General features: G+C 42.5%; 1 protein-coding gene across 1 annotated transcript in view; it reads left to right on the forward strand.

Moving 5' to 3' along the window:
• LOC311100037 (nuclear pore complex protein Nup214-like) overlaps positions 1 to 16,247 on the forward strand; it is an 84,290-nt gene that overhangs the window by 31,418 nt on the left and 36,625 nt on the right. The window contains exons 25-28 of the mRNA XM_084140778.1: positions 14,256 to 14,334; positions 15,180 to 15,252; positions 15,529 to 15,622; positions 15,760 to 15,809. Coding sequence (XP_083996904.1) covers positions 14,256 to 14,334; positions 15,180 to 15,252; positions 15,529 to 15,622; positions 15,760 to 15,809 — 296 coding nt within the window. The remainder of the gene's footprint in view (positions 1 to 14,255; positions 14,335 to 15,179; positions 15,253 to 15,528; positions 15,623 to 15,759; positions 15,810 to 16,247) is intronic.

Below are 16,247 nucleotides of genomic sequence, written 5' to 3' on the forward strand. Positions count from 1 at the left end.
AGTGGTCTGTGGTCACCACCTGCAGAACCATTCCTTTATTGCGGGTGTCTTGCTAATTGCCTATAATTTCCACCTGTTGTCTATTCCATTTGCACAACAGCATGTGAAATGTATTGTCAATCAGTGTTGCTTCCTAAGTGGACAATTTGATTTCACAGAAGTGTGATTGACTTGGAGTTACATTGTGTTGTTTAAGTGTTCCCTTAAATTTTTTGAGATATATACAGTTGAAGTTGGATGTTTACATACACCTTAGCCAAATACATTTAAACTAGGTTATTCAAAATTCCTGACATTTAATCCTAGTAAAAAAATCCCTGTTTTAGTTCAGTTAGGATCACCACTTTTTATTTTAAGAATGTGAAATGTCAGGATAATAGTAGCGAGAATGATTTATTTCAGCTTTTATTTCTTTCATCACATTCCCAGTGGATCAGAAGTTTACATACACTCTGTTATTTTGTAGCATTGCCTTTAAATTGTTAAACTTGGGGGATAAACTTTTCGGGTAGTCTTCCACAAGCTTCCCACAATAAGTTGGGTGAATTTTGGCCCATTCCTCCTGACAGAGCTGGTGTAACTGAGTCAGGTTTGTAGGCCTCCTTGCTCGCACATGCTTTTTCAGTTCTGCCCACAGATTTTCTATAGGATTGAGGTCAGGGCTTTATGATGGCCACTCCAATACCTTGACTTTGTTGTCCTTAAGCCATTTTGCCACAACTTTGGAAGTATGCTTGGGGTTATTGTCCATTTGGAAGACCCATTTGTGACCAAGCTTTAACTTCCTGACTGATGTCTTGAGATGTTGCTTCAATATATCCACATAATTTTCCTTCCCCTGATGCCATCTATTTTGTGAAGTGCACCAGTCCCTCCTGCAGCAAAGCACCCCCACAGCATGATGCTGCCACCCCCGTGCTTCACGGTTGGGATGGTGTTCTTCGGCTTGCAAGGCACCCCCTTTTTCCTCCAAACATAACAATGGTCATTATGGCCAAACAGTTCTATTTTTGTTTCATCAGACCAGAGGACATTTCTCCTAAAAGTACGATCTTTGTCCCCATGTGCAGTTGCAAACCGTAGTCTGGCTTTTTTATGGCGGTTTTGGAGCAGTGGCTTCTTCCTTGCTGAGTAGCCTTTCAGGTTATGTCGATATAGGACTCGTTTTACTGTGGATATAGATACTTTTTGACCTGTTTCCTCCAGCATCTTCACAAGGTCCTTTGCTGTTGTTCTGGGATTGATTTGCACTTTTCACACCAAAGTACATTCATCACTAGGAGACAGAACGCGTCTCCTTCCTGAGCGGTATGACGGCTGCGTGGTCCCATGGTGTTTAAACTTGCGTACTATTGTTTGTACAGATGAACGTGGTACCTTCAGGCGTTTGGAAATTGCTCCCGAGGATGAACCAGACTTGTGGAGGTCTACAATTTTTTTTCTGAGGTGTTGGCGGATTTCTTTTGATTTTCGCATGATGTCAAGCAAAGAGGCACTGAGTTTGAAGGTAGGTCTTGAAATAGATCCACAGGTACACCTCCAATTGACTCAAATGATGTCAATTAGCCTATCAGAAGCTTCTAAAGCCATGACATCATTTTCTGGAATTTTCCAAGCTGTTTAAAGGCACAGTCAACTTGGTGTATGTAAACTTCTGACCCACTGGAATTGTGATACAGTGTATTATAAGTTAAATAATCTGTCTGTAAACAATTGTTGGAAAAATTACTTGTGTCATGCACAAAGTAGATGTCCTAACCGACTTGCCAAAACTATAGTTTGTTAACAAGAAATGTGTGGAGTGGTTGAAAAACAAGTTTTAATGACTCCAACCTAAGTGTATGTAAACTTCCGACTTCAACTGTATGCACCCAAATTGAGTGTATGTAAACTTCTGACCCATTGGGAATGTGATGAAAGAAATAAAAGCTGAAATAAATCATTCTCTCTACTATTATTCTGACATTTCACATTCTTAAAATAATGTGGTGATCCTAACTGACCTAAGACGGGGAATTTTTACTAGGATTAAATGTCAGGAATTGTGAAAAACTGAGTTTAAATGTATTTGGCTAAGGTGTATGTAAACTTCCGACTTCAACTGTGTGTATGTGTGTGTGTGTGTATATATATATATATATATATAATATTCCAACTTCCGTGTGAGGACTGTGTGGTTGCACAGATACCAAACAACATACTTTTCCGTGAGGGTAATACATTAATTGTCAGGAAAATATGTTACACATCCTAAATACAAAATCTTATTAAACACTTTTAACCATGTCATTTTCAGTCAGTTTATGCTGCTTGCTTGAGAAAATGAGTTTGAGGCACTTTTGCATGGAGTGTATTATTCTACAATGGAGAAGTACCTTGACTGACCCGTAGTCATCCTGATCTTCATTGGGACCCTGCTGTGTACATCTCTCCGGCAGGCCGTCTGAGCACTATTTGGTTAAACATGCTGGCCTTGAGGCTGATAGGATAAGCTTTGAAGTAGACTGGAGGTGTGAGAGAAGGCGAAGTTGGAAGGGTTCTCTGTGCGATAAAGGGGGTTTGGTGTGTGTTCCCTTTGTCCTTGTTGCCTGGCTTGGATGTGTTGGTGCATCACTGCATCTCCCCCTGTTGGCCATCTTTCCACGGCTGGACCGTTGAAGCTGATGGACAATACGGAGCAGAGCATCAACAGCATTTGACATCACCATTTTCTAGGGCTGGGAATTGCAAGGGACCTCACGATACGATATTATTACGATACTTAGGTGCAGATACGATATATATTGCGATTCTCACAATTCTATGTATTGCGATTCAATACTGTGATTTTATGTTCCAAACATATTGCTCACCATCTGTCTGCTGCAGAGGGAGATGAGAGCCATAAAAAAATTAAATAATTCAGTAATGGAAATAAGTGCTGAAATTAAATTGGCTCCCTATTTAAAAAGATGGAGAACAAGCAATTATGAAAAATACCGGAATTCTGGTGCCGGTACAGCCAACTAGCGCAAAAATAATATTGCGACATTGTCAAAATGATATGATACAATATAGCATCAAATAATATCCCAATATGTAATTATTAATTTTTTTCCCCCATCACTAACCATTTCTCCTCCCCACATTTGACATACGCGTGTAAATGTCTATTTGGTCAATGAAAAGGACGAGATTGTGTACTAACATTCTAGGCCTTACTAGGCAATACCAATAGTGAGTTTCAGAACTCTCATTTGATTGTAAAAATGATTTTTAAAGGGAAAGAGAATAGGGGTCCTAAAATAAAATCCTCTTCAAGGTAGTTAAACTCATGGTTGATTCTGGGTGGTTTTATTCATGAGCAACACTAAAAGGGGTTATTGGTTGTGAGAGATGAACAGGATAGGGGTCCTAAAGAAATAAAGGTGCTAACAGGTGTATGATTCTGCCCAAAATATACATTAAGGACAGGTTATGGCCTGTAGATAAAGGTGTTATCAATGAGGTGAGGTGACCATTGAACTGTTAGCTTTAAAAGTTATTTAATGAGAACATGTAAGGGGCAAGAAATTAAGGAATTCGAGACAAAAGTATCAACGTATGCCAATGATTCAAGTTTTCTCTTCAATCTTGAAGGACATTGAGGACCTGGATAATTTATCCAGTTTCTCTTGACTAAAACCCAACTATGATAAGTGTACTATATTACGGATTGGATCTCTAAACGGTACAAACTTTTTAAATTGCCATGTGGTCTCCCGATTTTAAATGGGCGGATCAAATCAAATCACATTTTATTGGTCACATGCGCCGAATACAACAGGTGCAGACATTACAGTGAAATGCTTACTTACAGCCCTTAACCAACAGTGCATTTATTTTAAACAAAAAAGTAAAAATAAAACAACAACAAAAAAAAGTGTTGAGAAAAAAAAGAGCAGAAGTAAAATAAAGTGACAGTAGGGAGGCTATATATACAGGGGGGTACCGTTGCAGAGTCAATGTGCGGGGGCACCGGCTAGTTGAGGTAGTTGAGGTAATATGTACATGTGGGTAGAGTTAAAGTGACTATGCATAAATACTTAACAGAGTAGCAGCAGCGTAAAAAGGATGGGGTGGGGGGGCAGTGCAAATAGTCCGGGTAGCCATGATTAGCTGTTCAGGAGTCTTATGGCTTGGGGGTAGAAGCTGTTGAGAAGTCTTTTGGACCTAGACTTGGCACTCCGGTACCGCTTGCCGTGCGGTAGCAGAGAGAACAGTCTATGACTAGGGTGGCTGGAGTCTTTGACAATTTTGAGGGCCTTCCACTGACACCGCCTGGTATAGAGGTCCTGGATGGCAGGAAGCTTTGCCCCAGTGATGTACTGGGCCGTATGCACTACCCTCTGTAGTGCCTTGCGGTCGGAGGCCAAGCAGTTGCCATACCAGGCGGTGATGCAACCAGTCAGGATGCTCTCGATGGTGCAGCTGTAGAATTTTTTGAGGATCTGAGGACCCATGCCAAATCTTTTTAGTCTCCTGAGGGGGAATAGGCTTTGTCGTGCCCTCTTCACGACTGTCTTGGTGTGTTTGGACCATGATAGTTCGTTGGTGATGTGGACACCAAGGAACTTGAAGCTCTCAACCTGTTCCACTACAGCCCCGTCGATGAGAATGGGGGCGTGCTCAGTCCTCTTTTTTTTCCTGTAGTCCACAATCATCTCCTTTGTCTTGGTCACGTTGAGGGAGAGGTTGTTGTCCTGGCACCACACGGCCAGATCTCTGACCTCCTCCCTATAGGCTGTCTCATCGTTGTCGGTGATCAGGCCTACCACTGTTGTGTCGTCGGCAAACTTAATGATGGTGTTGGAGTCGTGCCTGGCCATGCAGTCATGGGTGAACAGAGAGTACAGGAGGGGACTGAGCACGCACCCCTGAGGGGCCCCCGTGTTGAGGATCAGTGTGGCAGATGTGTTGTTACCTACCCTTACCACCTGGGGGCGGCCCGTCAGGAAGTCCAGGATCCAGTTGCAGAGGGAGGTGTTTAGTCCCAGGATCCTTAGCTTAGTGATGAGCTTAGAGGGCACTATGGTGTTGAATGCTGAGCTGTAGTCAATGAATAGCATTCTCACGTATGTGTTCCTCTTGTCCAGGTGGGAAAGGGCAGTGTGGAGTGCAATAGAGATTGCATCATCTGTGGATCTGTTGGGGCGGTATGCAAATTGGAGTGGGTCTAGGTGTACATATCCCGGAAAAGTTAAGTGATCTTGCAAATATTAACTTTGATCGAAAACATTGCAAAATAGATAGACTCTTGAAACTGTGGAGAGGGTAACACTTATCCATTTACGGGAAGATGACCGAGATTAATTCTCTAGTGATATCGCAATTTACATATTTATTCATGTCTTTACCGACTCCAGGAGAATCCTTTTTCAATTAATGCGAGATAAATATTTCACTTTATTTGGAATGGCAAACCAGAAAGTTTGGAGGGTTAAAACGATTAATTAAATATTAAGGCATTAAACCCCTCTTTTAAAGCTTCCATTGTACCAAAATTGTATCTAAATCCAAACTGCTTTTCTAACAAGCTACTAATAGAGGCCCATTTTATGTTTAAGAGTGGTCTTTTTGCAGATTAAAAACGGCCAAACCCAGAGACTTTTCCTGAAGCCACTCCTGCTTTGGGTCGTTGTCCTGTTGGAAGGTCAACCTTCGCCCCCAGTCTGAGGTCCTGAGCGCTCTGGAGTAGGTTTTCATCAAGGATCTCTCTGTATTTTGCTCTGTTCATCTTTGCCTCTATCCTGAATAGTCTCCCAGTCCCTGCCGCTGAAAAACATCCCCACAGCATGATGCTGCCACCACCATGCTTGACCGTAGGGATGGTGCCAGGTTTCCTTCAGACGTGACGCTTGTCATTCAGGCCAAAGAGTTCAATCTTGGTTTCATCAGACCAGAGAATCTTGTTTCTCTTTAGGTGCCTTTTGGCAAACTCCAAGCGGGCTGTCATGTGCCTTTTACTGAGGGGTGGCTTCTGTCTGGCCACTCTACCATAAAGGCATAAAGGCCTGATTGGTGGAGTGCTGCAGAGATGGTTGTCCTTCTGGAAGGTTCTCCCATCTCCACAGAGGAACTCTAGAGCTCTGACAGAGTGACCATTGGGTTCTTGGTCACCTCCCTGACCAAGGCCCTTCTCCCCCCGATTGCTCAGTTTGGCCGGGCGACCAGCTCTAGGAAGAGTCTTGGTGGTTCCAAACTTCTTCCATTTAAGAATGATGGAGGCCACTGTGTTCTTGGGGACCTTCAATGCTGCAGACATTTTCTGGTACCCTTCCCCAGATCTGTGCCTCGACACAATCCTGTCTCGGAGCTCATGGCTTGGTTTATGCGCTGTCAACTGTGGGACCTTTATATAGATAGGTGTGTCCCTTTCCAAATCATGTCCAATCAATTGAATTTACCACAGGTGGACTCCAATCATGTTGTATAAACATCTTAAGGATTATCAATGGAAACAGGATGCACCTGAGGTCAATTTCGAGTCTCATAGCAAAGGGTCTGAATGTCAAATCAAATTGTATTTGTCACATGCGCCGAATACAACAGGTGTAGACCTTACAGTGAAATGCTTACTTACAAGCCCTTAACCAACAATGCAGTTTTAAGAAAAATAAGGGTTAAGTAAAAAATATAAATAAAAAACAAATAATTAAAGAGCAGCAGTAAAATAACAGTAGCGAGGCTATATACAGGGGGTACCGGTACACAGTCAATGTGCGGGGGTACAGGTTAGTCGAGGTAATTGAGGATACTTATGTAAATAAGGTTAGACATTTTGGCATCATTTGGAAGTTTAAAATGTTGGTCACCCCCCTGGAACTCTTTCTGAGTTGCTTTGTAAAAGGGGTGTGACTGGTTAAAATTGGCAACAAACTTGGGCAGCTTTTGCCTCTTTAGGGGCATTTTGTGTCATCTGTGGCCAATGGACTACCTGGAGCAGTGTATTGCATGTTGTTCCTGAGAGACTATCCCCCTACAAGAGTTGCATGTACATATACAGTGGGGGAAAAAAGTATTTAGTCAGCCACCAATTGTGCAAGTTCTCCCACTTAAGATGAGAGAGGCCTGTAATTTTCATCATAGGTACACGTCAACTATGACAGACAAAATGAGAATTTTTGTCAGAAAATCACATTGTAGGATTTTTTATGAATTTATTTGCAAATTATGGTGGAAAATAAGTATTTGGTCAATAACAAAAGTTTCTCAATACTTTGTTATAAACCCTTTGTTGGCAATGACACAGGTCAAACGTGTTCTGTAAGTCTTCAAGGTTTTCACGCACTGTTGCTGGTATTTTGGCCCATTCCTCCATGCAGATCTCCTCTAGAGCAGTGATGTTTTGGGGCTGTCGCTGGGCAACACAGACTTTCAACTCCCTCCAAAGATTTTCTATGGGGTTGAGATCTGGAGACTGGCTAGGCCACTCCAGGACCTTGAAATGCTTCTTACGAAGCCACTCCTTTGTTGCCCGGGCGGTGTGTTTGGGATCATTGTCATGCTGAAAGACCCAGCCACGTTTCATCTTCAATGCCCTTGCTGATGGAAGGAGGTTTTCACTCAAAATCTCACGATACATGGCCCCATTCATTCCTTCCTTTACACGGATCAGTTGTCCTGGTCCCTTTGCAGAAAAACAGCCCCAAAGCATGATGTTTCCACCCCCATGCTTCACAGTAGGTATGGTGTTCTTTGGATGCAACTCAGCATTCTTTGTCCTCCAAACACGACGAGTTGAGTTTTTACCAAAAGGTTCTATTTTGGTTTCATCTGACCATATGACATTCCCCCAATCCTCTTCTGGATCATCCAAATGCACTCTAGCAAACTTCAGACGGGCCTGGACATGTACTGGCTTAAGCAGGGGGACACGTCTGGCACTGCAGGATTTGAGTCCCTGGCGGCGTAGTGTGTTACTGATGGTAGGCTTTGTTACTTTTGGTCCCAGCTCTCTGCAGGTCATTCACTAGCTCCCCCCGTGTGGTTCTGGGATTTTTGCTCACCGTTCTTGTGATCATTTTGACCCCACGGGGTGAGATCTTGCGTGGAGCCCCAGATCGAGGGAGATTATCAGTGGTCTTGTATGTCTTCCATTTCCTAATAATTGCTCCCACAGTTGATTTCTTCAAACCAAGCTGCTTACCTATTGCAGATTCAGTCTTCCCAGCCTGGTGCAGGTCTACAATTTTGTTTCTGGTGTCCTTTGACAGCTCTTTGGTCTTGGCCATAGTGGAGTTTGGAGTGTGACTGTTTGAGGTTGTGGACAGGTGTCTTTTATACTGATAACAAGTTCAAACAGGTGCCATTAATACAGGTAACGAGTGGAGGACAGAGGAGCCTCTTAAAGAAGAAGTTACAGGTCTGTGAGAGCCAGAAATCTTGCCTGTTTGTAGGTGACCAAATACTTATTTTCCACCATAATTTGCAAATAAATTCATTAAAAATCCTACAATGTGATTTTCTGGAGAGAAAAAATCTCATTTTGTCTCTCATAGTTGACGTGTACCTATGATGAAAATTACAGGCCTCTCATCTTTTTAAGTCGGAGAACTTGCACAATTGGTGGCTGACTAAATACTTTTTCCCCCCACTGTAAACAGCTGTTTGGCTCTGGGAAATACACATACAAATTACGACTGGTTCAGCATTGGGTGTGTACTGTAAATACAAAATAGTTTTATGACCCTGGAAAAGGTGTGCACCAATTATATTGAGTTTTTCAGTTAGATGGCTGAAATCAAAAAGGGAAATGAGATCAACATTTGTTAATAACTAAGAGTGACTGATATGGTATGCGCAGAGATTAGTGTTTACTAAAAGTGTACGCATACAGACTGGGAAAAGAAAGGCAGTGGATTATTAACCAGGTAAGCTTTGATGCCCCCTGACTTCCCATATGAGTTAACCTTATCTGACCCGGTGCATGATAAGTGAAGAGGTTCCCTCTTCCGTTCTCCCCCCTCACCTACAGGAGGTAAATTGGTTGAGAGTGGAGGTTGTGTACCTTGTCACACATAGGCTTTGATCACTAGCGATGCTAATGTGGTCACGCAAACAAAAATAGTACGCCTAACTGAAAGAGCAGGGCACTTTCAGACACAATAGTTAGGTTGTCACCTATCGTGTCAAAATCAAAATTATGGCTCAAGGTATAGTAGGTATGAAAAATGGATGCACTCACTAACTGTAAGTCGCTCTGGATAAGAGCGTCTGCTAAATGAATGAAAATGTTTTTTAAAAATGTATAGTTACACTAGTATGGGCAATGGCGGTTGAGCAGCCTCATTTACTAGCAGAAAACCATTAGCAATACCAGCGGACCCTGAATATTACCTGGGTAAAACAAAATTGTACACCTAATTTAAAAGAGAAGGGTACCAAAAGACATAGCTTATCACCTACTACAAGGGTCAAAATTACAATTATTAAAATTAAATAAAAGTCTACTGTAGTCTCAGTGAGGGAGTATGGCAGCTCCCCTTGCACTCACTAGCAGAAAAATAAAAAAAATAGTTAGGATGATCAGACCTTACTCTATTGCTAGCAGGAACTCAATAATCGTAGGCTACCAGTCAGATACTGGACAGCCTAATTAGCTATATTGGTTTCCAAAAACAGTATCTCAACTCAGAGGCACTATATTTAGTGGAGGAGGTAGGCTAATTCAATAATCACCATTAATTAAAACACTACCTTAAAGTATGCCTTGACCATAGGGGTCAACACCACATCCACCAAGTTACAATATCAGAATAATATGATTTGTCCAAGTCCATAGGTTACACAATTCAATAGAATCCAACAATAGAATTGTCGAAGAAATAGGGACTAGAGTATGAATCATGCACGACTGCCGACTGGGCTCCTAATCTGGGAGGAGGGATATATTCAACTGGGCTAAACTAAGGATATACAGTGGGGAGAACAAGTATTTGATACACTGCCGATTTTGTAGGTTTTGCTACTTACAAAGCATGTAGAGGTCTGTAATTTTTATCATAGGTACACTTCAACTGTGAGAGACGGAATCTAAAAATCCAGAAAATCACATTGTATGATTTTTAAGTAATTCATTTGCATTTTATTGCATGACATAAGTATTTGATACATCAGAAAAGCAGAACTTAATATTTGGTACAGAAACCTTTGTTTGCAATTACAGAGATCATACGTTTCCTGTAGGTCTTGACCAGGTTTGCACACACTGCAGCAGGGATTTTGGCCCACTCCTCCATACAGACCTTCTCCAGATCCTTCAGGTTTCGGGGCTGTCGCTGGGCAATACAGACTTTCAGCTCCCTCCAAAGATGTTCTATTGGGTTCATGTCTGGAGACTGGCTAGGCCACTCCAGGACCTTGAGGTGCTTCTTACGGAGCCACTCCTTAGTTGCCCTGGCTGTGTGTTTCGGGTCGTTGTCATGCTGGAAGACCCAGCCACGACCCATCTTCAATGCTCTTACTGAGGAAAGGAGGTTGTTGGCCAAGATCTCGCAATACATGGCCCCATCCATCCTCCCCTCAATACGGTGCAGTCGTCCTGTCCCCTTTGCAGAAAAGCATCCCCAAAGAATGATGTTTCCACCTCCATGCTTCACGGTTGGGATGGTGTTCTTGGGGTTGTACTCATCCTTCTTCTTCCTCCAAACACGGCGAGTGGAGTTTAGACCAAAAGCTCTATTTTTGTCTCATCAGACCACATGACCTTCTCCCATTCCTCCTCTGGATCATCCAGATGGTCATTGGCAAACTTCAGACGGGCCTGGACATGCGCTGGCTTGAGCAGGGGGACCTTGCGTGCGCTGCAGGATTTTAATCCATGACGGCGTAGTGTGTTACTAATGGTTTTCTTTGAGACTGTGGTCCCAGCTCTCTTCAGGTCATTGACCAGGTCCTGCCGTGTAGTTCTGGGCTGATCCCTCACCTTCCTCATGATCATTGATGCCCCACGAGGTGAGATCTTGCATGGAGCCCCAGACCGAGGGTGATTGACCGTCATCTTGAACTTCTTCCATTTTCTAATAATTGCGCCAACAGTTGTTGCCTTCTCACCAAGCTGCTTGCTTATTGTCCTGTAGCCCATCCCAGCCTTGTGCAGGTCTACAATTTTATCCCTGATGTCCTTACACAGCTCTCTGGTCTTGGCCATTGTGGAGAGGTTGGAGTCTGTTTGATTGAGTGTGTGGACAGGTGTCTTTTATACAGGTAACGAGTTCAAACAGGTGCAGTTAATACAGGTAATGAGTGGAGAACAGGAGGGCTTCTTAAAGAAAAACTAACAGGCCTGTGAGAGCCGGAATTCTTACTGGTTGGTAGGTGATCAAATACTTATGTCATGCAATAAAATGCAAATTAATTACTTAAAAATCATACAATGTGATTTTCTGGATTTTTGTTTTAGATTCCTTCTCTCACAGTTGAAGTGTACCTATGATGATAATTACAGACCTCTACATGCTTTGTAAGTAGGAAAACCTGCAAAATCGGAAGTGTATCAAATACTTGTTCTCCCCACTGTAGGCAAGCGATTATTCAAATAATCCTAAAACGAAACAAAGGAGACATACAGCGTGGATCTAATCATAAGGAACAATTTCATAGGCTTAATTCACAATAAGGATTTACAGATTATGCGCCTATTTTAGGGTAACATAATAGCTTCTTATTGACTCAAACTCACAAGGGCTCTCACAATAAGGATTGTTGTGTTCGGACGTCGACCAGCCATATGGTTACAAAACAGTCAGTCCAAGGACGCACCACTGAAAGGATTTTTTTTGGACTGCGTGCATGGAGACTTCTCTGAAGACCATTGGTTCCAGACAGATATATGTAAGAGTATCCAGCTCGATCTCACCTGTCTTTTCCCTGATTTGAATGTAAGTGTGTAACCTGTATCTGTTACTTTTATCATTACTATCTATATTTCTCCTATAATCCCTGCCTGCCTTGTTTCATTCTGAAATATCAAGAATAACTGTTTGTTTGACCTTAGGCCCTCTAATCCCCATTCCCTGTTTGTGACTGATTCTGTACCTTATCACATTAGTACATCATTTTGCCATCACATCATCCTGTACATTCATTGCTTTACCCTGGTTATTTCTGAATAAATCTGATTTGTTTTGTAAAATATATACCGTCTTGCATTGCCTTGTCATTTTTAAGAACGTAATTGCCTTCAGAATTATAAGGTAACCTTTGTTATAATTGTAACTATTTAACAGTTTCTTACTGACTTAGAGCAAGTGGTGCCCCATTAATCATTTCATAGTAATAAGCATACACACTCCATTTCACTACCCACCCACCTTATATGAAACACACACTCTTATAACACACTCCCTGGCATCTCTCCACTAGAGCGGGAGATGAGCTATGCCCCTAGTCAGGCTGATATACAGTAGCTCTCTGATGTAGAGTCATAGCGCAGTAGAGGTGAGTCCATCACACGAGCCATCAGCCCTGGTTTGTGTTTGTGGCCCTCAGCCGAGAGAAATAGACCCCAGCCAGATAACAGGTCACTGCCTCCATCGCATCTGATTCACTGCCTTCAGAGGCTAACAATCTGAGTGCATCTCTCCTCTCATTTCTCTCCTCTCCCAACTCTGTCTCTCCCCCTCTTTCATCCCCCACATAGCACTCACTGCCCCAATCTCCCTTGTTTTTTGTATCTCTCCTCTCTTGTTTTTCAGCCTCTCCCATTTTCTCTCTCACAAACAGCTCCCTCTGTCCTCTCTCCCTCCCTCCTCGTCTTTGGTTCCCCCATCTTTCTGTCCCAATCACTCACTGTCTTTCATGTTCTCTTTCCTTTTCTCTCTGCCTTCTCCCAATGTCTTTCTCTCCCCATCTCTCCATCTCCGCTAGTGCTGAGCGATTTAGCCTAGCTAAATACGATGATTAAAGACTGTACAGTGTGGGGAGAACAGAGATAACGTTAGATGGTTGGTTGGCTGGCTGGCTGCTACTACCTGAGCAGAGATGGGATGATGAATTTAAGGAATTAAAAGTTATAAAGTCATTAAATAAAACTAAGTAATATACACGACTGAAATATTTTATTATTTAATAGTAATTTCCTATTTTTCAATGTGGACCTGACAGAGACTATGGCATATTTTCAATGTTTTGGCAATTGAATGTTCAATATTTTTGGCTTTGGAATTTCCATTAAAAAGCTATTATAATTTTTGTCATTATTTCATAATGAATGTAATGTTTTTCCAAAATAATCAAAATCGAAAACAGTGGTTATTTTTTAATAATCGAACCGAACAGACCTCAAAAAGCACTAATCGCTCAGCACTGATCTCTGCCCCTTTCCTCTCTCTCCATCTCTCTCTCTCTCTCTCTCCATCTCTCTCTCTCTCTCGCCATCTCTCTGAGATGATGTAATTAATGGACCTCTCTCACTTTCTGCTGGGCCTCGCTCCACTATTGTGTTGAGGTTGAATATTTAGGCAGGACTCCCCCGGGGCCATTTTCCAAATTAGCCCTGCTCACAATAACGAGTCCGCCACAGCCAAACCGTCAGATAGGGGGCTTATTTTAGAGCTGCACTACCCAGCCAGTCAGTCCCTCAGTCACAACACTGGACCTGTAATGTGTCTATCCACGTCAGTATGGTCTGTCTGTGGCAGTAGATATAGGGTTGATGCTAGAGAATAATTAGCGAGGCAGTGCAGGCCTGTTCTCTGTGGCTTTTGTTTTCTGTGTTCTATTCACTACTGTAGGTATTGTGCATGGCCCTGGCTTTTGTCTGGGACGACACTAGCCTTGGATTATGCAACTTATTGCAGATGGGGCAGTAAATGTGGTCCTCTGTAGCTCAGCTGGTAGAGCACGGCGCTTGTAACGCCAAGGTTGTGGGTTCGATGCCCGGGACCACCCACACACAAATAAATGTATGCACGCATGACTGTAAGTCGCTTTGAATAAAAGCGTCTGCTAAATGGCATATTATTATTATTATTATTATTAAATTATAGGCTGATTCAAAGTTCTAATGCGCGCACACACCCCAATTAATCACCCTGGCGTGAATGGATATCATACCTCATTTGTAAATATGTGCATGTCTCCTCATGACTGACTTGCATTCACTTACTTTCAGAAAGCAAAGCCTGATGAGAGAGAGTGGAGTAGAAGAGAAATTAGGCAACATTTAAAATGTGAGTTGCGGTGTAAATCCAACTCATTGCTCACAGTTATTTTCTTTCCTCTCCCTCTCTCAGCTCGTCAGTCCCAGCCCCGGTCGGTCAGGTTGTTCAGCAGGTTTTGGCGACGGTAGCCAACACCAACCAGGCCAAACGAGTGAGTACGAGTCCATCTGACATCCTCCCAACTGTCACATCCTATGAACTGCATCCCTCTCCATCCCTTCAAGCCAACTGTCTAGATATTACTAGCCAGAGGCCTCATTTCTCCCCTACTCTAAGAAAGCAAAGCAAAGGTACAAAGTCACCAACTTGCAGTTGGAGCCAAATGAAGCTCGGAGGCATATGGAAGTTCAATAGAAAGTAGTTATTTATTCATAAATACCAACGCGTTTCATCTGTGTGCTTTCCGCTATCAGAGGCTGAATATCTCTTGTACACCCCATCTCTAAGAACTCAGCAACTCCGTGTAGTTCCTGGAGTTCCGGTGTACTTGGCTGACCGCTGGCCTGCGTTGTTATAGGATAGAGTGGAAGGTCATTATGACAGGGCTGTGAAATGCCCCAGGTCCCTCCCATGTGTCGGCGGAGGAGTGATACAAGTGGTGACTGGGTAGGAACTGATACATACAGGGGAACTCTCTCACACATCATACCTCAGTCCGAACCAGGTTCAAGTTTATGGGATGACCAAAGCATGCATGACTCATAGCCTACACAAAGAAACACTCACAGAAAACACTGCATATACGAACACTAAAACACTGTTTTGCAATAAACAGAATCCAAAGTCTGAGTAGTGAGATGAACTAAATCACATAGCTTTGACTTAAGACAAACATGAACATTGATTGTTGGGTTCTCTAAAACAACATTGATGGTGTTTTTCATGTTTTAATGTGTTTTTCGCCTTAACTTCACTCTCTTACTTTGTGAGTAGTTATTCTTGAAGCCATGGCAATGAGAGATGTACAAACTGTCCTTCTGTTGTTTTACTCCTCAGAATTCTACTCAAGGCATACTGAAGGTGTCTGCTGAAAGTATCAGTTCGGCTTCCCCCCAGGGTTTTGTGTTTGGTAAGTATATAAAGCTAAGATGTTTTAGATGCTCATCATATCAAAATGCGTTGGAAAATGCCTTCCACCTAGTGTTGATGTATTTTTCCCAGGTAACTTTTTTCAAGGGTTTTTATATACTAGAAATTTACACAATTTCAGGGTGAACCATTCATACATTACATCCATTTGATTATTCATTATATTACATATTTTATCAGCTCTTAGTATAATTTGTATTAGAACCCTTTTGTCATGCTTATTTTAATGCCATCTCCTTCTGTCCCTCTCTCCCAGGCGGACCCCCTAAAGCTGACGCCCTGGCCCCCTCCAGCTCAGCCCCGTCACTAGGGGAGCAGAGCAGCAAAGCCTTCTCCTCCTTTACCACAGCGTGAGTCTCTGGGGGTCAGGGGTCAGAGAGGGAAACTTCATGTCACTCCTTCTTGATTAGAAAACAGGAAAGTTGAATGATAGAAATAGACCTATGGCTGACTGTGTTTTCTCATACTTTATGATGCTTTCGGACAGGTCTGGCGGGGGCTTCAGTTTCTCCTCTATGTCCCAAGGAGCTCCACCAGGTACCTCTCTCTCAAATGTACAGCCAAATATGACACTCATTGGTTTTATTAGACAGTAAAGTCAGTGCTATAGTTCGTTGAATGCCATATCAATGAATTACCGTAAAACTTCAATTAATAGCCCGGCCGTTTATTTGCTTAAATCACTGAAGACAACAGGTGCATTAGAGACAGGCTTCTATTTGAGCCAGACGTCTATTTCCTTAATGCACACAGCTTTTGCTCATTTGCATAGTTAATTGTTTAATTCCATCATTCACTTACATCATTTCATTTCATGTAACAAATCAAACAGTAAACCTCATAAACAATTCATTTAGAACCAGCGTTTATTTGAAACAGGCAAGTATTTACTGAAATGTGTGCAGTTGCCGGCTATTAAAAGGGACAGACAGCTATTTGAGACTCAGCGTTTAATTGAAGTTTTACGGTAGTCAT

The sequence above is a fragment of the Coregonus lavaretus genome, assembly GCF_964263955.1.
Source record: "Coregonus lavaretus genome assembly, chromosome: 24".
In the NCBI taxonomy this organism is placed as follows: Eukaryota; Metazoa; Chordata; class Actinopteri; order Salmoniformes; family Salmonidae; genus Coregonus; species Coregonus lavaretus.